Genomic DNA, 24,016 nt, shown 5'->3' with positions numbered 1-24,016 from the left:
GAAGTTTCCACTCATGGGGGAGACCAAAACTATCGAGCATTAATTTAAGATAGTTACTAATAAATCCAATTGAGAATTAAGGAGAAACTTCCTTATCCAGAGAGAGGTGAGAATGGGGAACTCGTTACCACAGGGAGGTGAACAGAATAGATATATTTCAGGAGTAAATCGATAAACATATGATTGAGAAGAGGGATATGTTGATAGGGTGAGATGAAATATGATCTGAGGAAACTCATACGGAGAATAACCACCAGCATAGATCTGGTGGGTCAAAGGACCTGTTTCTGTGCTGTAAATTCTATGTAACAATCCACCTGAAACATTTGGGGAAATGCAACGTTTCCTAAGTACGGACAGGCTGGAATATGACCTCAATCCCCTGCTGTAACTGTTGGAGACATAGCCTGCAGACTTAGTACTGAGAGTGCGGCAAACTGAATCAGTTTACCGTGCTGACGTATCAAGTTAAAATTCATTCCATGGCCAAGAAACAATCTACTGTCCTGTCCACCTTGTGTGTTTTGGCTTAGGGTTGCCAACCTTACAGGATTCCCTTGGAGTGTCTAGGAATTGAAGTGGGAGTGCATGGCGGAGCTATACCCAATGCTGCTTCCCCCTATTTTTCGGCTCCCCCATCTCCGAACCTGCTATCATGGGGCAAGGAAAATTTTGTTCAATATATTTGATAGCACACCTGGTGTAGTACATGAGTTCTGGATGGCTCAACGTTATAGTAGCCAAACCTTCTAATGCGTAAGCAACAACCCCATAAAAAACACTTTGATAAACATTTTGCGCAGTTATCTATCCCTATATAAAAATATAGATGGCATGGTAATATAAATGAGCAAGGCTATTCAGCCCCATCCAGAAAGAGTCAATGATTCTTTCATAAAGGGGTGGCCTATTTGAGGTGCTTAAGATGAGGAAAGGAGTTGATTGAGTTGATGGAGAGAAATTATTTCCTCTGGTGGGGGGGAGTCCAGAACTTGTGGACGTAATGAGAGCCAGGCCATTCAGGGGTGATGTCAGGAAGCACTTTTTCACACAAGGGGGAGTGGTATTCTGGAACTCTCTCCCCCAAAAAGCTGCTGAGGCTAGAGGTCATTTGAGAATTTCAAAACTTAGATTGGTAAATTTTTGTTGGGAAAGGGTATTAAATGCTACATTATCAAGGTGGGTAAGATACAGATTGATCATGATCAAATTGAATGGCTGAACAGGCTAGAGGGGCTGAGTGGACTCCTCCTGTGTTCCATCAGAGCAATTAAATGTTTTAGGGTTTCTTACCTCCACTTCTCTATTCTATCCTGCATGGGAACATAGGATTTAGGAGATTACTACTAGTAGTAATTACTACTAGTAGTAGTAATCTAGTAATCAGTCGATTACTGACTAAATCTATACTATTCACCTCCCTGTGGTAACGAGTTCCCCATTCTCACCTCCCTCTGGATAAGGAAGTTTCTCCTTAATTCTCAATTCAGCCCTTCGAGTTTGCTCCACCATTCAACTTGCACTGCTGGCAAAATAGAGCACAAAAAAGTTTTGAGCTAAAGGGTGGGGGTAAAGTCTAAGTTAAGGGGCATGAAGATGATCCATTCTAGCAATGGATATGATGCCTACCCATGAAAGTGGCTTAATGCTCCCACATCAAGCACGCTGCGTGAGTCCAAGAACCAGAAAGGAGGAAGGAAAAGATTGGGAACTGGAGATAGAGGACTGGTCTGGAAAGTTCAGTTTAAACAGGAGACTGTAATTAGACTGGAGAGGAGGGGCATCTGAAGTGCCATCCACCACAAAGACTCATAGACCCATGCACCACAAAAGGGGGCCATTTGGCCCAATGTACCTTTGCTGGTTCTTTGAAAGAAATGCCCAATTAGTCTCACTCCCCTGCAAATTTCTCCTTTTCAAGTATTTATCCAATTCCCTTTTGAAAGTTACTACTGAATCTGCTTCTACCGCCCTTTCAGGCAGTGTGTTCCAGATCACAACAACTTACAAAGTAATCTCGCCTACTTGCAATACCTCCCCCCGCCAAACAGCGACCTACATTTGTGGTATTATGAGTGAAGATATAAGTATGAATAAATAAGTGAAGATAGAATAACTTTTGTTTTCTGTCAGCTGTGCTGACATTGGAAACCTGATATCCTGAGTTTGCACTCCGCCAATGCAACAGAGACACAAGTCAGACACAAAAGGTTGACAAATGATCTGTTTTAAGCAGGTGTCTGAAATATCCCTGTTGCAGGATGGTTCAAGACCGCCCTACTCTTTAAAATCAGGACATGGTTCCTCACTGTTGGAATCTAAGTAGCTTAAAGATTTATGTTCTAATATTGTGGAGGTTTTTTGATGCGGTATCCTTTTCCAACTGGGTTTATCTCTGACTAACAGAATGCGAAACATTCAGGAATTTGTCTTAACGTACGGACACAGCTCTCTTGTTACAGATTCTCATTAAAGGTCCCAACAAAGAGTGACGTGTTAATCATTCTAGCACATCTTGAAAGAACGAATCCCTCCCCCCTTACAACACCCAGCTGTTTTTAAAATTATTCCAAGGCCATTTTTGTTCCTGTCCCCAACAAACTGGAAATCTCTCCCACGTGTTAATCAGTGTCTTTGTGCCTGGAAGAATTTGCTAACCTCAGACCTGAATTTGTCTTTCATTATCCAGTAACTCTTGTTTTATTGCCTTAACACATTCGCAAAGCTTCAGCAGCTTTTATTGAACTGGTTGAGAATTAACCCTAACTCACCCATGCTCCAAAATGTACTTTTTTATGGCTGTTTATATATATCGCTTTTTTTAAAAAAAAAATCATTCACAGGCAAGATTCCACAAACAACCAGGCAATTATGTCACTGGCAAGGCCAGCATTTATCACCCGTCCCTATTTGCCCCTCAGAAGGTGGTGCTAAGTCACTTTCTTGAATACAAATGACTAATTTGCTAGGCTATTTCAGAGGGCAGTTAAGAGTCAGCCACATTGCTATGGGTCTGGAGTCACACATAGGCCAGACTGGGTAAGGATGGCCAATTTCCTTCCCTAAAGGACATTAATAAGCTTGATGGATTTTTATGACAATCTGGTTACCACTTCTGATGCCAGCTTTTCATTCCATATTTATTTAATTAGCTGAAGTTAAAGCCCCTGGTGGGATTTGACTCCAGTTCATTAAGTGCAGTAATCTGAAGTTACTAGTCCAGTAACATAACCACTGTGCTACAGTTCCCCTCTATTTGCTTTCTGGTTTAGGAGCAAGTCCTGCAATGGAATCGCTGAATGTTTTTTTTTGTATTTAGCTCTTTATCTAAGGCTAGATATTTCTGTTGCTGTTGTTGACTCTGAGTATCCACAGCGTTCCTTTCTCTTGGTTATTTTAATGCAGGCATTAGATAATCTATTTGAAATAGGTTATCACCTCTGCAAAGTACAATAGTGTGACGCATTTGTCCACTAATATCGGAAGCAATCATCTTTAGGCTTATGTGATTTAATTTTTCTCTCCTTGCCTCTCCTCGCTTCCAAATGAGGCGGTAAAACTGAGGCCCTGACTGCCCACTCAAGTGGATGTAAAAACCCCAAAGCCACTATGTTAAAGAACAGCAGGAGAGTTCTCCCTGGTGTCCTCAAGGAATATTTATCCCTCAACCAACATCACTAAAATATAATTGCCTGGTTGTTATCAGTTTGCAATTTGTGAGAGCTTGCTGTGTGCAAATTGGCTGCTGCGCTCCATCCATTACAACAGTGACTACATTTCAAAAGTGCTTCGTTGGCTGAGAAGTGTTTTGGGACATCTAGATATAAATGCAAGTATTTTGTTTTTATGATGGGATTGTTCTGAAGCGCCTCTCGTACACATGGTGTGACCATTCTTTGTTGTCTAGGCGATAAGCATCAGGTAGGGTGTCACTCATGGGGACAAGACAGCTGAACACAACTCTGTCCTCACGTAAAGAAAGAAAGACTTTCTATCGCAACCTCAATGAAGTATCTTTGAAGTGTAGTCACTGTTGTAAAGAAGGAAACACAGCAGCCAATTTGTGCACAGCAGGATCTCACAACAGCAATGTGACAATCACCAGGAAATCTGATTTTATGATGTTGATGTTGGGCTAAATATTGGCCAGGACAGTACAGGGTGGTGGGGGGGAGCTAGCTGTCCTACTCTGAAATATTGTCACAGTATCTTTTACACCTATCTCAAGAGGACATTCAGGGTCTTGGTTTAGCATTTCATCTGAAAGGCAGCATTCCCTCAGTACTGGCCCTCCAACAGTGCAGCACTCCCTCAGTACTGACCCCCTGACAATACAGCACTCCCTCAGTACTGACCCTCTGACAGTGCAGCACTCCCTCAGTACTGACCCCTTGACAATACAGCACTCCCTCAGTACTGACCCCCTGACAATACAGCATTCCCTCAGTACTGACCCTCTGACAGTGCAGCACTCCCTCAGTACTGATCCCCTGACAATACAGCATTCCCTCAGTACTGACCCTCTGACAGTGCAGCACTCCCTCAGTACTGGCCCTCCAACAGTGCAGCACTCCCTCAGTACTGACCCCCTGACAATACAGCACTCCCTCAGTACTGACCCTTCGACAGTGCAGCACTCCCTCAGTATTGACCCTCCGACAGTGCAGTACCTCCTCAGGAATGCAAGCTTTGAATTTTGTGTTCAAGTCCTACAACAGGACTTGAATTCACAACCTTGTGACTCAGAGGTGAGCCCTGCCCACTGAGCCACAGCTGATACATACCAACCCCCTAGCCACCAGTGGTTACTGGACCTGCATTGATTAATAACTATCACATTATTAACAGAATACTTACACAGTAAATAACTAGCCCTAGCTTTCAGCCCTGAGTTCGCTTCTTTGACCCCTGGGATAAGAGGGCTGTCCTATGAGGAGAGATTTAGTAGAATGGCCCTATGTTTTCTGAAGTTTAGATGAATGTGAGGTGATCTCATTGAAACATATAAGGTTGCGAGAAAGCCTGCGCAGGGTAGATACTGAGAGGCACAAACCACTCAGCTCTATCAAACTGAGCTGAGATGTTGAATAAGAATAAAACTGGATGGACCACCCGGCATTGACAACGACACACCCTGCCCTGTCGACCCTGCAAAGTCCTCCTTGGCAACACCTGGGGCCTTGTGCCAAATTTGGAAAAGCTGCCCCATAGACCAGTCAAGCATCAGCCTCCAACCCCCTCAGGCGAATCATAGCTTGTAGCACGTGTCCTCCATCACGCTTCCTGTGTCTGCTCTGTCCCATTGGTAGGACAGACCCACCAAAGGTGGCAGCACAGTGGGATACAGTCAGGAGGGGGTGACCCTGGGTGTCCTCAAAATTGACTCTGGTCCTCATGAAGTCCCAGAGCATCAGGTCAAACATGGGCAAGGAAACATTCTGCTGATTACCACCTACCGTCACACCACCTCCAAACGCCCCCACCCCCAACCTCAGCTGACGAATCAGTATTCCTCCATGTTGAACACCACCACTTGGAGGAAGCTCTGAGGGCAGCAAGGGCGCAGAATATACTCTGGGTGGGGACTTCAATACCCATCACCAAAGGAGACTCAGTAACACCACCATGGACCAAGCTGGCTGAGTCCTGAAGGAAGTATCTGCTGGATTGAGTCTGCGGCAGGTGGTGAGGGAACCAACTCGATGGAGAAACCTACCTGACCTTGTCCCCGCCAGTCTAACTGTTGCAGATGTATCTGTCCATAGATGTATTTGTCCATAACAGGACAGCAGACACATGGGAGCACCATCACCTGCAAGTTCCCTTCCCAGCCACACACCATCCTGACTTGGAAATTTATCGCTGTTCTTTCACTGTCGCTGGGTCAAAATCCCTCTCTAACAGTACTGTGGGTGTACCTACACCACATGGACTGCAGCGGCTCAAGAAGGCAGCTCACCCCCACCTTCTCAAGGGCAATTAGTATGGGCAATAAAAACCGACCTTGCCAGTGACATCCATGAATGTCTCATCAACATGTATAAGAACAGAACAAAAACAGAATTACCTGGAAAAACTCAGCAGGTCTGGCAGCATCGGCGGAGAAAACAAAGTTGACGTTTCGAGTCCTCATGACCCTTCAACAGAACTAAGTAAAGATAGGAGAGGGGTGAAATATAAGCTGGTTTACACCCCCCCCCCCCCACCCCCCCACCTTAAACCAGCTTATATTTCACCCCTCTCCTATTTTTACTTAGTTCTGTTGAAGGGTCATGAGGACTCGAAACGTCAACTTTGTTCTTCTCCGCCGATGCTGCCAGACCTGCTGAGTTTTTCCAGGTAATTCTGTTTTTGTTTTGGATTTCTAGCATGCGCAGTTTTTTGTTTTTATCTATGTATAAGAACAGGTTGCTTCCCCTGCCCGGGCAGTCTAGAACATGGGAGCACAGTCTCAGGAAAAAGGGGTCAGTCATTTCTGAATAAGGTGAGGAGAAATTTCTTCACTCAGAAAGTTGTGTATCTTTGGACTTCTCCAGAGAGCTGTGGATACTCAGTCATTGAGCATATTCAAGTCAGAGGTCCATAGATTTTTGGACCCTAAGGGAATTAAGTGATTTGGGGATCGGGTGCGAAAGTGGATTTGAACCAAAGACGTATTGAATGGCAGAGCAGGCTTGAGGGACTGTATGCCTAAGTCCTCTTGTTGCTTATTTTCTTATGAATTTAACGGGCAATTAATGTGTAAATTCAGTAAGTTCTTAAAAATAACCGGGTGGCTGAGGATGAGATGCTGTTTGTGGGTCGCAATCAGAGGAGTGGAGTAAATCACCCATCAAGTTCTGGAGATTCACAAACTCACAGTGTATCTTTTCATCCCCTGGACTCATTGAGTGATTTAACCACGTGCACCATTAACACACCGTTACTTTTCATGCAAGATCAAGAACTATGAAATTTGAACATTTCAGCTCTGGTTATGAGAACACACACAAGCCAGGAAAATACCAGAAATGAATAACACTTGGATAATGTGTTCAACACATCTGTTTTTGTATTGCTGTTCTGGTCATGTTTGTATGTTCCTGACCCTGATATCCAGTTCAGAATATCAAGAGGAAAATTGGTTTGAAGGCCTCTTGAAACACAGCTGCATATTTGCATGTGTGCAGTTAATTCACTGGAACTCTCCCAGTGCAAACAACAGAATAATTTAACCCTGGCATTGTTCATAATAAACGCAACCCTTTCTGATCTACAACAATGTAAAATCAACAGTTAGGAATTGACCAGCAGATCCATCAAGCCTGCCCCACACCCCATAATGGATGGAGCATTGTGACTAGACGCTACATTATATCCCTTCCTTCTGCCTTTCCCCGCCAACCACCCCCCCACCACCCCCACCCCATCCCCACCACCACCCGCCTCCCCTCCCCAGCTATGTAATCTCCTGGGAGAGTCAAAACTCCATGGTCAGCAAGGAAATAAGTTCCTCTCCCACCACCGCAAGTGATCTAAACCATTCTAGGAGATCACACAGACCAAGTTTTTGAGCCCTGAAAGAGGCTATTCAGCCCAGCTCATTGAAAGAGCTATTCAGTTAGTCCCACTCTCGCTGCTCTTTCTGCAATAGCCCTGTAATGTTTCCCTCTTCAAGTACTTGTCCAATTGCCCTTTGAAAGTTACTATTGAATCTGCTTCTACCACCCTTTCCAGATCACAACAACTTGCTGCTTAAAACTTGCTTCTCCTCTTGTCACCTCTGGTTCCTTTGCCAATTATCTTAAATCTGTGTCCTTTGGTTACTGACCCTTCTGTCATTGGAAAAGGTTCTTCCTTATATAACCCTTCATGATTTTGAACACCTCTATTAAATCTCCCCTTAACCTTCTCTGCTCAAAGGAGGACAACCCATTCTCTCCAGTCTCTCCAAGTAACTGAAGTCCCTCATCCCTGGTCCCATTCTAGTAAATCTTCTTCACACCCTCCCGAAGGTTTTGACATCCTTCCTAAAGCGTTGTCCCTAGAATTGGACACAGTACCCCAGCAGTGTCTACCCAGTATTTTAGAATTGCTTTTGTACCCTATGCCTCTATTTATAAAAGGATCCCTTATACCTTATTAACAACATTCTCAACTTGTCCTGCCACCTTCAAAAATGTGTGCGTACGTCCCCAGTATTTTCCTGCACACTCTTTATGATTGTACCATTTTGTTTACATTGCTAATTGTACAGCTCAGTATTCCCTCTCAAACCTCTTACCTTCTATATGATTTTATCTCTGCTCCAGACAGGAACTAATCCAGCTTCCTCTTGAAGGTGTACAGAGAGTCAACACCCATCAAATCAGCCAACATTCTATTCCGATCATTTCAAAAGGGCTGAAAATAAACTCGGTGCAACTTTTGAGAAATATTAATTTAAAGGGTTAATCAAAAGCTAGAAATTTAACTTTCAGCCTAAAGGAAAAAGAAATAACAATGATTGAATTACACAGAATATATAGGAAGCAAACAGGCCACTTGGCCCAACTAATCTGTGCTGTTTTTTTACATTTTCCACAAGTCTCCTCTTGTTCTGTTCATCTCATTCTTTTTAGCCTATCTTTCTATTCCCTACTCTCTCATGTACTCATCTAGTTTCCTTTTGAAAGCATCTAAGCTATTTCCCTCAACCTGTGATAGTGAGCTTCACATTCTAATCACTTTGAGTAAATCCCAATTGGATTTATCAGTAACAATCTACATATGGCCCCTGGTTTTGGATTCTTGCATGTAGAAACATTTTCTCCACATCTGCCCTGTCCAACCCATTCATAATCTTAAAAGCCTCTATCAGGTCACCTCTATGTTTCCTCTGTTCTGAAGAAAAGAGCTCCAACCAGTTCAATCCTTCCAGAAACCTCCAACTCTCAGGCCCTGTACCAGTTCCTTGATAATCTTTTTTGCACTTTCTCCAGTGTCTCTAATTCCTTTTTATAGCATGGAGACCAGAACCATGCACTGCCCTCTAATTGCAGCCTGACTAGCAACTTGCACAAATTTAAGGTACAGTCACTATTTTTCAATCTGTCATTGGGAAAATGCTAGAATCCATTATTAAGGAAGTAGTAGAAGGACATTTTCAAAATCAGGCAGAGTTAACATGGTTTTATGAAAGGGAAATCATGTTTGACAAATTTATCAGTTCTTTGAGGCTGGAACAAGCAGGATGGACAAAGGGGAACCAGCAGATGTAGTGTATTTGGATTTCCAAGAGGCATTTCATAAGGCGCTACTTAACAGATTACTACACAAGATAAGAACTCATGGTGTTAGGGGTGATATATTAGCACTGATAGAGGATTGGCTAACTAACAGGAAACAGAGGGTTTGATTTTATGCTCCTCTGCCAGCGGGTTTGACGGCAGGAGAGCACATAAAATCCAGCAGGTGGCCTGCCTGCCACCTACCCACCTGCCCCTGCCCTATTTGAAATTTTACGTGGGGCGAGGGAGGCGTGGGCAACTCTCCCGCCTAATAATTGGCCACAATTAAATGGCCAATAAATGGCCATTTAAGGGCCTCATCCTGCTGCAGTGCCATTTTGCCCACAGTGGGGGAGGCCCGTGCCAGGCAGGTAGCCCAGCAGCTTCAACTGTGTGGGCTGGTGTTGGGCAAATGGGAGAGGACTTACTTTGGGGGTCGCTTGTGCTCATCGGAGGCATACCCCCTCTCCCCCCACCCCCCCACCAAGGTCATCCCCACTTTAACCCTCCCCCCAACCTCTCAAATCTGGTCCCCATGCCCCTCACCGTCCTCATTGGGGCCTGCCAACCTACACCCAGTGATACCCTGGTCTTACCTCTGAATCTAGGCTTCTCTTTACCGGGACAAGCTGTAGTCCCAACAATGGCCACCCCTCCAACCTGGCGCTGCTGGGGTGACACAGCTGCCAGGCATCCAATTAGCCGGCAGCTCTCAAAGGCAAGACTTCCTCCCCTTTTAGCCAGGGGGCCCCAGTGCCCCATAAAATTCGCACCAGACTGTCAGCATAAATGGGTCATTTTATGGATGGCAAACTGTAATTAGTGGAGTGCCACGGGGATCAGTGCTGGGGCCTCAACTGTTTACAGCCCATATCAATGACTTGAATGAAGGGACCGACTGCATTGTAGCCAGATTTGCTGACGATACAAAGATAGGGTAGGAAAGCAAGTTGCGAGGAGGATGCAAAAATTTTGCAAAGGGATATAGATAGGTTAGGTGAGAGGGCAAGAAATTGGCAGATAGGCTATAATGTGGAAAATGTGAGCTTGTCCACTTTGTCAGGGTGAATAGAAAAGCCAGAATATTATTTAAATGGAGAGAGACTGCGGAATGCTGCTGTGCAGAGGGATCCGGGTGTCCTTATACATGAATCACAAAGAGTTAGCATGCAGGCAATTAGGAAGGCAAATGGGATGTTGGTCTTTGTTGCAAGGGGGATGGAGTATAAAAGTAGGAAAGATTTGCTACAACTGGACAGGGCATTGGTTAGACCGCACCTGGAGTATTGTGCACAGCTTTTCTCTGCTTACTTAAGAAAGGTATACTTGCATTGGAAGCAGTTTAGAGAAGATTCACTAAGCTGATTCCTGGGATGAAGGGGTTGTCTTATGAGGAAAGGTTGAACAGGTTGAGCCTATACTCATTGGAGTTTAGAAGAATGAGAGGTGATCTTATTGAAACATATAAGATTCTGGGGGGCTTGACAGGGTAGATACTGAGAGGATGTTTCCCCTCATGGGGAATCCAGAACTAGGGGTCACAGTTTAAAAATAAGGGTTCTCCCATTTAAGAAGGAGATGGGGAGGATTTTCTTCTCTGAGGGTCATTAGTGTTTGGAATTCTCTTCCCGGAAAACAGTGGAGACTGGGTCATTGAGTATATTCAAGGCTGAGTTCGACGTGTTTTTGATTGACAAGGGAGTCGAAGACAATGCGGATGTTGGCGGAATGTGAAGTTGAGGTCACAATCAGATCAGCCATGATCTTATCGAATGGCGGAACAGGCTCAATGGACCGACTGACCTTCCCCTGCTCCTATTTTGTACGTTCCGATGTTCTTATTCCCCTGGAAATAAAGCCATGAGGCTGTTGAACGAAGGGTGAATAACGAAATAAGAGGAATCAGGTCAGAGGCTAATGCAAAGCACTGAAGGATTACCTTCAGTTCATAGCTCGGTATAAATGTAGCTGCTGATTATTTTCAGGGGCCTCAAGCTAATCCATCTGGTCATCTCAGCAGATTCTTCAATGGGGATGGACAAATGATACTCAATTGCAGAAAAGCCTGGCAGGCAGCTCTGTGCCAGCTGACTTCAGCGATGCCAAGTGACACTAAACGCCAGGGCTCGCTGTGCTGTGAAAAATCACTGATGTTTTATTGTCACACAAACAAATGGTCCTCTGTGACAGGACACCAGTGACCCAGAAAAATAAATACATTTGCTGTCTCAGAGGTTCAACACAAAATGACAGAGTGGAAAGAGAAATCCGTTTATTTTGTCTTTTTTATGACTTCCGAACTCAGGAAATCCAGAGTGGTTTTTTTTTAGTGCTGGGGGAGGGGTTGGTTGTATTGGTTAAGGCAGTAGGTTTGAGGATAAGTGAGTGTAACGATTCTTGTCAGCACAATAACATCATTACAAGTTCAGAAAGTACATGTCTCTCGTTTGCAGGAGACGAGAAGGGGTGGGGGTACTGCTTGCTGTTGTTCTGAGAGCAGTGTTCACTCTTTAGAGCCCTAAATAAAATCAGATAACGCAAGAGGAAGCTATTCAACCCATCATGCCTGTGCCAGCTCTTTGAAAGAGCTATCCAGTTAGTCTCATTCCGCTGTTTGTCCCCTGTAGCCTTGCACTTTTTTGCCTTCAAGTATTTGTCCAATTCTCCTTTTGAAAGTTACTATTGACTCTGCTTCTACCACCCTTTCAGGCAGTGCATTCCAGATCACAACATATCAGTGTGTAAAAGAACATTCCTCATCTCCTCCTCTGGCTCTTTAGTCAACCACTTTTAATCTGTGTTCGCTGGTTACCCACCCTCTGGCTACTGGAAACAGTTTCTCCTCATTTATTCTTATCAGTACCCTTCATGATTTTGAACACCTTTATCAAATCTCCTCTCAGTGTTCTCTTTAAGTAGAACAACCTCAACTTCTCCAAACTCTCCACCTAACTGAAGCCCCTCAGCCCTGGTAGCATTCGAGTCGGCCTCCTCCGTACCTTCTCCAATGCCACACTATCCTCACTAAATTGTGGTGCCGAGAATTGATACTCGGTATCCTCAATATTGACTCGGTGCGAGGGAGAGACTGGTGAGAGAGGGAAAGGGAAACCCAGGAGTACGAGTTTCATGGATATCCTGCAGAAATTAATAAGAGGACATTTTTAATTCAACAGCTGGCCAGACGTCTGTCAGGTGGGAAAGCAGCTGGGAAGTGAATCCTGGATATATCTGATAGCACCGTTTGCGGGGGGGTGAGGTGGTTTGAACATCGTGAGGAGGGATCAGCAATCGCAGGGGTCAAGCATTGTGGGAAGGAGGGGTTGGAAATTGGAGGTTTGATCAAAGATTGTTGGGGGCTCAGGTAATGCAAAGATTTGGGTTGGATATTGCAGGGAGGCATTGGATATTGTGAGGGGTGAGAGTTCATGGGTGAATCAGAGGTTGCAGAGAGATTGGAGATCATGAAGTGTCGGACATTGTGTCGATGGGCACAGAGGTTTGCTTGTTGGGACAGTGGAGGGTAGGGGGACACAGTCTTGCTCCTCCTGACCCACAAGCAGTGCTATCAAGGCTCTTACCTCATGGATCCTGCCCTTCTCGCCTCCTTTCACCTGCTGAGAACATGCAGGGTCCCGTTCTCTGCAAACAAAATGAATATGTTCAAGCCTTGTGCCTTTTTTGAATTACCCAAGAGCTTGGGCAGCTGTAGTTCCCCGCTGCTTTTTCCATGGTAAAGCCTCGGCCAATCAGCACTCTTTTCTCCTTTGGTATGAATTGTTGTGATTGTTTGAAATTTGGCATTCTTGCATTTGTCCTGATGAGTGCAAGATGAAAAGACATGTCTTGAGAAAGGAATAGAAGGGTATGTTGATAAGGTGAGATTTTTTTCTTTATTCATTCATGGGATGTGGCCGTCACTGGCAAGGCCAACATGTTGCCCATCCCTAGCTGCACTTGAACTGAATGACTTACGTGGCCATTTTAGAGGGCACTTAAGAGTCAACCATCATGTCACATGTGGGCCAGACCAGGCAAGGATGGCAGATTTCCTTTCCCTAAAGGACACAAAGCAAACCAAATGGGCTTTTACAACAATCAATGATAGCTTTATGGTCACCATTACTGAGGCTAGCTTTATATCCCAGATTTATTTAATTCAACTTGAATTCCACCAGCAGCATGGGATGTGAACCCATGTCCCCAGAGTATTAGCCCAGGCCTCTAGACTACTAGCCCAGTGACAATACAACTACACCACCATGTGAAGCATGCATACTAGCCTAGACCAGTTGATCCGAATGGTCTATTTCTGTAAATCCTTTGTAATTTTGTGTAATAATAGTGATTTTTTTTTTTGTCAGTTAAGCATTTGTTAAGCCTACCATGTGAAAGAAAAGTTTGAGGGTCAATGCACCAATGCTGTTTCAAATGCAGTCTTTATGTTGTTCAGATTGGGCGATTGGTGATTGGTCAGTATGGGATCCTGTCCACACCAGCTGTGTCCTGCATCATCAGAAAGATAAAGGCCATTGGCGGAATCATTCTTACAGCTAGTCATAATCCTGGAGGCCCAGGTGGCGATTTTGGAGTGAAGTTTAATGTGGCCAATGGAGGTGAGTCTTATCAGATACAGCTGGGAGATGGTGTAATGAGATAGATGTAGATATGGACTAGAATGGAAACAGATGAAATATCTTTTAAAACACGTGTTTTAAAATTTAACATTTCTTGTTAAATAAAAAAAAGTCCCAAGGCACTTCATAGAAGTGTTATTAGATGAAAATTGTGTAGCTAAATGGCCACCTCCTGTTCTAATGTTCCTCTGCTCCTAAAAATCTTTTCCTAATTGGTTTACATCACCATGAATCATAAAGTGGCTAAGAAACTGCTATGAATTTTTAAATCAATAAATGCTCTTGGGATAATTCCATGTTCCCAAATTCCCACAGGGAGCTCTGTTTGCAAGCACAGGGGCTACAGAGTTTCAGCCTTATTTTTGGCTCAGCTTTTCCCTTCAAGCACACACAGCTTCCCTGCTGAGTGTTTGGAATCACGGAATGACCCCCACTACAAGAAAATCCTGCCCTGTTAAATATGCAACTGCGGGATTTGCTGTGTGTGTGGACTGCATTTACAGGAAGGTCTTTTCCTACACAAATGCCAGATAATGAATTCACCAGGGTTAAGATGGAAGCCAATATGTCTGTCCAGAGGTTCGCTAATGTTGTCCTGAAGCGAATATTACACCAGATTACCTTTCTCTCAATTCTTATTATAAATGACAAATTTAATGAATTTATTTCCATTATACGCACTTTTAACAAATTTCAACATTATCCCTCAGAATGGAGACCTTGCTGGGTTTGTCAGGTCGTTACAGTGAAAAAGTGATGGACAGGATAGTTGATGATTGATTAAAAGACCAACACAGTACATTACAATTCTAACTTTTCACAATTCTTGCAAAAAGTCATCGACCTGAAGCATTAACTCAGTTTCTCTCTCTACAGATGTCGCCAGACCTGCTGAGTATTGCCAGCGTTTTCTGTTTTATTTCATGTCTCCAGCATCCGCAGTATTTTGCTTTTGACACAACACAGCACTTCAGCTCATCCAAAACTCTGCTGCCCATATCCTAACAAAAGCTCGTGGAATAAAGGGGATAGTGACAGCATGTATATGAAGTTGGCTGAGTGGCGGGAGACTATTTTTTTGGTGAACTTTTACTTATCGGACTGGAGGAAGGGGTTCCCCAGGGGTCAGTACCAGGCTCACCTCTTTTGTTGATCTGCATTAATGACCTAGACTTGGGTGTGCACGGGGACCATTGCAAAATTTACAGAGGACGCAAATCTTGGAAGAGTTGTGAACTGTGAGGAGGATAGTGATAGGGGATGTAGACAGGATGGTGGAGTGGGTGGACACGTAGCTTTTGAAATTTGATGCAGAGAAATGTGAGGTGATACATTTTGATAGGACGAACGTAGAGAGACAATGTAAAATAAAGGGTACAATTCTGAAATCGGTGGGGGAGGGGCCAGGAACAGAGAGACCTGGGGCTTATATGTGCACAAATTGTTGAAGGTAGCAGGGCAGATGACAAAGATAAGGCATATGGAATCCTGGGTTTTATAAATAGAGTACAAAATCAAGGAAGTTATGGTGAACCTGTATAAAACACTGATTCGGTCTCAACTGGAGTATTGCGTCCAATTCTGGGCACCACAATTTAGGAAGGATGGGAATGCTTTCGAGAGGGTGCAGAAAGGTTTTATGAAGATGGTTCCAGGGATGAGGAACTTCAGTTATATGCATAGATTGGAGAAAATGGGGCTGTTCTCTTTAGAGAAGGCTGAGAGGAGATTTGATTGAGATGTTCAAAATCATGAGGGGCCTGGATAGGGAAGATAGAGAGAAGCTGTTCCCATTGACCAAAGGGTTGAGAACCAGATGACACTGATTTAAGGTGAACAGTAAGGGAACCAAAGGTGGCACGAGGAAAAATATTTTTATGCTGCGTATGGTTAGAAGGTTGAAGGCATTGCCTGAGAGCGTTGTGGAGGCAGGGTCAATCGGAGCTTTCAAGGGGGGATCTGGATAACTATCTAAAGAGAAAAAAATTGCTGGGTTATGGGAAAAAGGCAGGGGAGTGGGGCTAGTTGAGTTGCTCTTGCAGAGAACTGGCACAGACACAAGTGGCTGAATGGCCACCTTCTGTACTATAACCATTCTGTGATCCTAAGTCCCGTACACATATGATCCGTGTGCTCGCTTATCTACATTGGCTCCCAGTCTGGCGACTCTTCGACTTTAAAATTCTCACCCTTGTTTTCAACTTCCTTCATGGTTTTGCCCCTCCCTACCTCTGTAATCTCTTACAGCCCTACCAACAACCGAGATCTCTTCACTTCTTCAATTCCCTTGTGCATCCCTGATTTTAATTGCTCTATCATTGGCAGCCATGCCTTCAGCTACCTTGGTGTTAAGCTCTGGAATTCCCTCCTCTTTCCCTCTTTCTTCTCCTTTAAGACACTCCTTAAATCCTACCCCTTTGACCAAGCTTTTGGATACCTGTCATAATATCTTCTTATCTGTCATGATGTCAGATTTCGTTTGATAATCACTCCTGTAAAACCCTGTGTGACATTTTACCATGCTAAAGGTGCTATATTAATGCACGTTTTGTTACAAGTCTAGTGCAGTACTGAGGGAGTGCTGCACTGCTGTTTTTCAGATGAGACATCAAAACAGGACCCCGTCTGCCCTCTCACGTTGATATAAAAGATCCTGACAGACACTATTTTGAAGAAAAGCAGAGGATTCCTTTCCAATGTCCTGGCCAATATTTCACCCTCAGTTAACATCACTAAAACAAATAATCTGGTCATTATCATGTTGCCTTTGTGGGATCTTGCTGTGTGCAAATTGGCTGCTGCATTTCCTACATTACAAGAGTGACTACACTTTCAAAGTACTTCATTGGCTGTAAGGTGCTTTGGAACATCCTGAGTTGGTGAAAATCACTGAACAATTGCTAATCTTTCAAGACATTTATTTGTTTTAAATGCTGTTATTTATGCAGAAAACTATTACTTTTATTACCATGTAGCTAAATTACTGTCTAAAATTATTGTTGCAGATAACTTTAGTTTAAAAATATAACTCCTGTGAGCTTATCCACATCTTTTCATAATGTGATTCCCCTATTGCTACAGTGTTAACTGGACCAGCCAATCACTAGAGGGACAGTAAGGGATTGGTAAAAAAAAGGCCCAATCAGCAAAAAACAGCCAACTGCCATTTCACTAAATTTCTCAGTTAAGAAATCAAGAAAATTAACTGGACAGAAACGAGAAAAAGTTTGTTTCAGAGTCCAGTTCTGATAGCAACTTACATTTATATAGCACCTTTAATGCAGCAAAACACCCAAAGGCATTTGACAGGAGCACTATCAAACAAGTCCTGTGACATCAAGCCACATCAGCAGCTATTAGGACAGGTTCGTCAAGGAGATAGGTTACAAGGGAAAGGGGGCAGCGGAGAGGCGGAGATACTTAGGGAGGTTAAATCCACATCCGCCAGTGGTGGAGTGATTAAAATTGGGGATACGCAAGAGGCCAGAATTGGAGGATCGCAAAGGTCTTCATCAAGCGAAGCTCATTGAAATAAAAATCATCGGTTCTTTGAAAGCTCAGAACCTCTCGTCTGAAAATGAGCAGGAAGGACCATGTCACCTTAGGAGTTAGTATGTTTGTTACTATACAAAGTTAAATTTTCGCCCTTGTTCTACAAACCCAGTGAATGATCTGTAGAAATAGATCAGAGCTGCTTCCCTTTCTCATTTCAAGTCTCTACCTTTAAGATTCATTCAGTTTTTAACTACTTGTACTCTTTCCTTTGTTTTTGCAGGTCCAGCTCCTGAGTCAGTGACAGAGAAGATCTACCAGATTAGTAAAACTATAGAAGAGTTTGCCATCTGTCCTGATATGAGAATAAACCTTTCTCGACTGGGCAGGCAAGAATTTGATCTGGAGAACAAGTTCAAACCCTTCAGAGGTATTTTGTGGGATTGTGTATAACTCTGCAATCAACTCCAATTCGAATCCAAAAGCAAAATGCAGCAGATGCTGACCTGATGAGTGTTTTTTTTTAACTTTTATTTCAATTCTAAATTTGTCTGAGCTGTCACCTTGGTGAGAGGAATTTCACCAAGCGTTCCTAACCTGCCTCATTTCAAAAGGGAACTGGAGCAGCTTTGGGATTCCAGGGGGTTGGATAGAGTCTTCCTTTTCCATCTCAATGTTTGAAAGGTTATAACGGTTTAGCAAAATAACATCTTTCCAGTCAGAAATTCTTGAATGGGAGCCAAGGTGTGCTTGGAAAGTTAAAGATGAGGGACAGGAATAGCAGATTGTCTGCAGCCTTGGCACCAAAGATTGTTGTCCTTTGGAATGTCTGCCAGGCACAAGCTTTATGAAGGACTTGCATGTTGCCATTTTCAGGTTAGTTTTCTATAATAATTGGCTCAGGATTTTAGCTGTTGACCATGGCTCAGTTGGTAGCACTTGTATCTTTGGCCAGAATCTACCAGCATCCCCCCCACCCCCCCACCCCATGGTGGGATCCGCCACAGCGGGGCCGGGCGAGCCATTGAAATTTCCGTTCACATCAGTAGGACTAGAAGCTCCTGCTGACATGAGGGGCTGGAAAATACTAGCCTTTTGAGTCTGAAGGCTGTGGGTTCAAGTCGCACTCCGGAGACTGGACCACAAACAGCTAGGTTAACACCCCCAGCGAGAGGGTGCTGCATTGTCAGAGGTGCTATCTTTCAGATGTACCGTTAAACTGAGGCCTTGTATACACATTCAGGTGGACATGAGACTAAACCAAAGTGCTACTTGAAGATGCCACAGCACTATCCGGGCCAATATTCATCCAACATTTCTGAAACAGATTACCTTGGCAGCTATTGCATTGGCATTTGTGGGAACTTGCTATGCATGAATTGGCTACCATGTGTCCTACATTACAACAGTGACTACACTTCAAAAATGCTTCTTTGGCTGTAAAACGCTTTGGAATGTCAGAGGATATAAAAGTGCTAGATAAATGGATGTTTTTCTTTTTCTTGTTTATACAGAAAGCCTTTGTTTGATCTTCTGTTCCTAGGGTTGTAAATTATTTACTTTCTCTTTTCTTGAATGTGATGTTTTCAGCGACACGGAGATTAAATTCCTTCACTTGCTCTGATATGACCTTCTCTGGCATCTTGGGTGTGAGGTAATGGGTGCAACAAGTTCTTATCCATAATATAAAAGCAAAATACTGCAGATGCTGGAAATCTGAAATAAAACCAGAAAATGCTGGAAGAACTCAGTAGGCCTGACAGTATCTGTGGAGAGAGAAACCGAGTTAACGTTCCAAGTCCATATGACTCTCCTTCAACGGACTCGAAACATTAACTCTGTTTCTCTCTCCACAGATGCTGTCACACCTGCTGAGTTTTTCCAGAATTTTCAGTTTTTGTTTCTTATCCATAATCCTCTCCTCATGGAATGATGTGAATATTGACATCTTCCAGTCATCAATGAGGACACTAGCTGTAAATAACTGATTTAACCAGACATACCAGCAGTTGCGCCATGAACCCCCTGGAGGGTTTGTCACTTTGAGTCCCAAATATTGCATCTTTTGTCCAGCGAGTCCTTGAAATGTTGTATTTGTTCTTGTTTTTATATGGTGCTTTCAGCAAACTCTTTAAAAAAATTGTTTTCACCACTTCCTGTTCCCATTACAGGGAGTGCAAACATTTCTAATACAAATAGCAGAGGGAAAGCCTTGCATTTCTATTGTGCCTATCACAACCTCAGCGTGTCCCAAAGTGTTTTGTAGTAAATTAAGTATAAGGCCGGGGAAATAATAATGGGGAACCAGGAAATGGCAGAGGAGTTGAATAAATACTTTGCATCAGTCTTCATGGTAGAAGACACCAGTAGCATTCCAAAAATACTAAATAATCAAGGGGCAAAAGGTGGGAAAGAAATGAATGCAATAACTATCATTAGAGAAAAGTATTAGGGAAACTGATGGGGGTAAAGGCCGATAAGTCCCCTGAACCTGATGGGTTGCATCCTAGGATATTAAAGGAAATAGCTACAGAGATAATGGTTACACTGGTGGTAATCTTCCAAGAATCCTTAGATTCTGGGAAACTCCCAGAGAATTGGAAAACTGCCAATGTAACACCCTTATTCAAAAAGGGAGGGAGACAAAAACAGGTAACTATAGGCCAGTTAGCTTAACATCCATCATTGGGAAAATGTTAAAGTCCATTATAAAGGATGTAATAGCAGAGCATTTAGAAATGCATTAAATAATCAAGCAGAGTCAGCATGGCTTCATGAAGGGGAAACTATGCCTGACAAATTTATTATAATTATTTGAGGAGGTAACAAGCAGGATAGATAAAGGGGAACCAGTTGATGTAATATAGTTGGATTTCCAAATGGCGTTCAATAAGGCTACTTAAAAAGATAAGTGCCCATGGTGTTGGAGGTAGTATATTAACATGGATAGAGGATTGGCTAACTAATAGAAGACAGAGAGTTGGGATAAGAGGGGCATTTTCAGGATGGCAATCTGTAACAAGTGCAGTGTCACAGGGATCAGTGCTGGGGCCACAGTTATTTACAATATATATTAATGACTTGGATGAGGGAAATGAATGTACTATCACCAAGTGTGCGATGACACAAAAATAGGTGGGAAGACAAGCGGTGAGGATGACACACCGAGTCTACAAAGAGATATAGACAGGTTAAGTGAGTGGGCAAAAACTTGGCAATGGAATATAATGTGGGAAAATGTGAGGTTATATACTTTGGTAGGAAGAATAGAGGAGCTGAATATTATTTAAATGGAGAAAGACTGAAGAAAGCTGCAGCACAGAGGGATTTGGGGGTCCTCGTGCATGAATCACAAAAAGCTAACATACAAGTTCAGCAGGTAATAGGGAAGACAAATAGAATGTTGGTTTTTATTTCAAAGGGAATGGAGTGTAAAAATAGGGAAGTCTTGCTAAAACTATACAAGGCACTAGTTAGACCACACCTAGGATACTGTGAACAATTTTGATCCCGTTATCTAAGGAAAGATATAAGGCATTGGAGGCAGTCCAGAGAAGGTTCACTAGGTTGACCTCGGGTATAAGGGGCTTATGTTCACCTTGGCCTCTCTCTTCCTTTTCATATATTTAAAGAAGTTCTTATTGTCTATTTTTATATTACTTGCTAGTTTACCCTCTATGTTTATTTTCTTCCTCTTTATTGTTTTTTGGTCATCTGATGTTGGTTTTTAAAACTTTCCCAATCCTCTGGCTTACCACTAATCTTTGCCATATTGCAAGTTTTTTCTTTCAATTTGATACTATCCTTAACTTCCATGGTTGGTTTACTCCCTTCCTAATATCCTTCTTCCTCATTGGGATATATCTTTGTTGTGAGTCTTGAACTATTTTCTTAAACACCTGCCTTTGTTCATCAACCGTCTTTTCTGCTAAATTCCTTTCCCAGTCCACTCCAGCCAACTCTGCCCTCATTCCTTTGTAGTTATCCTTACTTAAGTTTAACACAGTTGTTTCTGACCCAAGTTTCTAACTCTAAAACTGAATGCTAAATTCTACCATGTTATGGTCACTGTTTCCTAGGGAATCTTTTACTCTGAGATCATTTATTAAACCTGCCTCATTATATATTACCAGATCCAAAATAGCCTGATCCATGGTTGGATCCATAACATATTGTTCTAGGAAACTGTCCTGAATATACTCTATGAATCCTTGCTCGTGGCTACCTCTGCTAATTTGATTTTCCCAATCTACATGAAGATTAAAGTCACCCATGATTAATGTACTGCCTTTTTTACATGCCCTCATTATCTCCTGATTTATTCTCTGTCCTACAGGAAAGCTACTGTTAGGGGCCCTATAGACCACTCCCACCAGTATCTTCTTCCCCTTGTTATTTCTTACCTCCACCCATATGGATTCTACATCCTCTGATCCAAGATCATTTCTTGCTATCATACTTATTCCACCCCGTCCTAACAAAGCTACCCCACCACCCTTTCCTTCCTGCCTGTCCTTTCAAAAGACCACATACCCCTGAATATTTAGTTCCCAGCTTTGGTCTCCTTGTAACCATGTCTCCACAATGACTATAAGATCATACCCATTAACCTCTATTTGTGCCGTTAATTCATTTATTTTGCTCTGAATACTGTGTGCGTTTAAGTAAAGAGCCATTAATTTTGCCTTTTTACCATCATCCCGCCCCCCCCCCCCCCCCCCCCCCACCCCCCACCTCCTTTGACCCTATTTGCTGCTGTTTTTTTTAATGTTTGTACACTCTGACCCTTCCTGTCACACTCTGGGTATCATTACCTGAATAGCTGCCCTGCAATGCTGCCATATCCTTTTGCTTTTTATGCCTACGTATCCCCTCTCCATAACCCTCCCGCACTTTATTTAGTATAAAGCCCTCTCTACAGCCCTAGCTATTCGATTCGCCAGGACACTGGTCCCAGCACAGTTCAAGTGAAGCACGCAGCAAGATCCCACAAACAGCCATGTTATAATGGCTGGACAATACCTTTCACTGATGTATCTTGAGGATAGGTCATGGCTTGGGAAACTGGGGAGGACTCCCTGCTTCAAAACCACTGGTGAGGGCTAATTTCGTTGCTGATATTGCCGTGATCACTGCTATTTTCAAATTCAAGTTTGAATTTTGAATCAAAATGAAGTTTGCTTCATTGAACATTTATAGTTGCTATTTGAATTGATTTCAGAATTTGTTTTCATAATCACTAACACCTTCAAATTCTTGTGTGTCTTTTTCTAAACTGGACTTGAAAAAGCAACACATTTCTCATAATGTTTAAATTGGTGGTAACTTTGAGATGTGTTTCCTATTGTGGCTAGACTTTGAACTTAAAATAAAGATCGGGCAGTTTGTATAAGGAGCAGTAAATCTCGACACATCAGTTTTGCTGTCAGGCAAAGTTTATAATCCCCTTTGTTATCGGTTCATGGGGTATGAGCATCGCTGGCAAGGTCAGCAAATATTGCCCATCCCTAATTGCCCATGAGTAGGTGATGGTGAGCTGCCTTCTGCAGTGCATGTGGTGCCAGGGAGGGAGCTCCAGGATTTTGATATGGAATCCATCCCATTTAATTCAAAACTCCGCAGCCCAAGGTGGAATCTTTTGATCTTTTGCCCTCTCCTGGTGGTTGGTGGGGTTGGTGGGGGGCATTCAATCAGACGGGGAGGTGCCAGGTGGGAACCCCACCCCTCTCCCACCTCTACCCTGATTAAGTCCGTGGCAGAAGGCCTATGGATGGCCTTCCTGCATCGCCGCCAGTGGCTCTAAGGTGAGCCAAACCCCTCCCCTCGCTGCCAAGCCCCCTTCCCCACTCACCCCACCTCCCCACCCCACAATCCGCACTCCTGCTATCACTCACCTGTGCCTGAGTCCCTTCTCTATCTGAGGCCTTGAGTGGGTGTAGTTCCGGCAGCAGCCACCACCTCCCCGGTGACGCTGCTGAGTACAGAAGGGCTGTTGGCCTCTGATTGGCCAGCAGCTCTTGGCGGGTCCTTGATCTCGTGGGCAGAGTTGCCCAGTCAAATACTCGATTGACCCAAAATGTAGCGGGGCTTCTCGAAAAGAGACAGTGCCGGGGTCTCGCCGGCTCCCCAGCCAGTTAACAAGACCCCCTGTCACCTCCACAAGATCCTGGCCCCAGTATTTCTCTGTGGTTGAATAAGCTGGCCAGTACTTTGCTGAATCTTAAATTCACAACATGCTATGGACAAAGTTTCCTCACCTATCATTTCCCCAATTTACTTTGACAAAAAACATTTTGATTAACTTAATTTACGGCAATAAACTTGAAAAGTTGTTGGTAACTTTGTCCCAACTGTTGCCAAGATGTGGGACATAGAGACATGTAGACTTTAACCCTGTTATTGCCAGTGGAGTGCAAGTGCAGGGTGGATTAATAAGCAGCAACCATGCGTATGTGATGGCATTTTTCTTTAAAGGGAGGGTCGAGCTAAACTGTTTTAAATAGTACAAAATTCTGAAGGTAGGTTATTCAATCCAAATTGATTTGGATTCAAAGATTAAGTTTAGAACTGATCACAACGATTGCCCATTTGTCAGCAATGTCTCAGTGGATAGCTCACTATCTGAGTATCTCACCTCTG

At 43.4% G+C, this 24,016-nt stretch overlaps 1 protein-coding gene across 1 annotated transcript in view; it reads left to right on the top strand.

The window, feature by feature from the left end:
- pgm5 (phosphoglucomutase 5) overlaps positions 1 to 24,016 on the top strand; it is a 147,988-nt gene that overhangs the window by 25,247 nt on the left and 98,725 nt on the right. Inside the window, exons 2-3 of the mRNA XM_078530029.1 lie at positions 13,702 to 13,864; positions 17,661 to 17,807. Of these exons, the coding sequence (XP_078386155.1) occupies positions 13,702 to 13,864; positions 17,661 to 17,807 (310 nt within the window). The remainder of the gene's footprint in view (positions 1 to 13,701; positions 13,865 to 17,660; positions 17,808 to 24,016) is intronic.

This window comes from Cetorhinus maximus, chromosome 2 (genome assembly GCF_964194155.1).
Source record: "Cetorhinus maximus chromosome 2, sCetMax3.hap1.1, whole genome shotgun sequence".
Lineage (NCBI taxonomy): Eukaryota > Metazoa > Chordata > Chondrichthyes > Lamniformes > Cetorhinidae > Cetorhinus > Cetorhinus maximus.
Note: the sequence above shows the minus strand (reverse complement) of the source record. Positions and strands in the feature narration are given on the sequence as shown.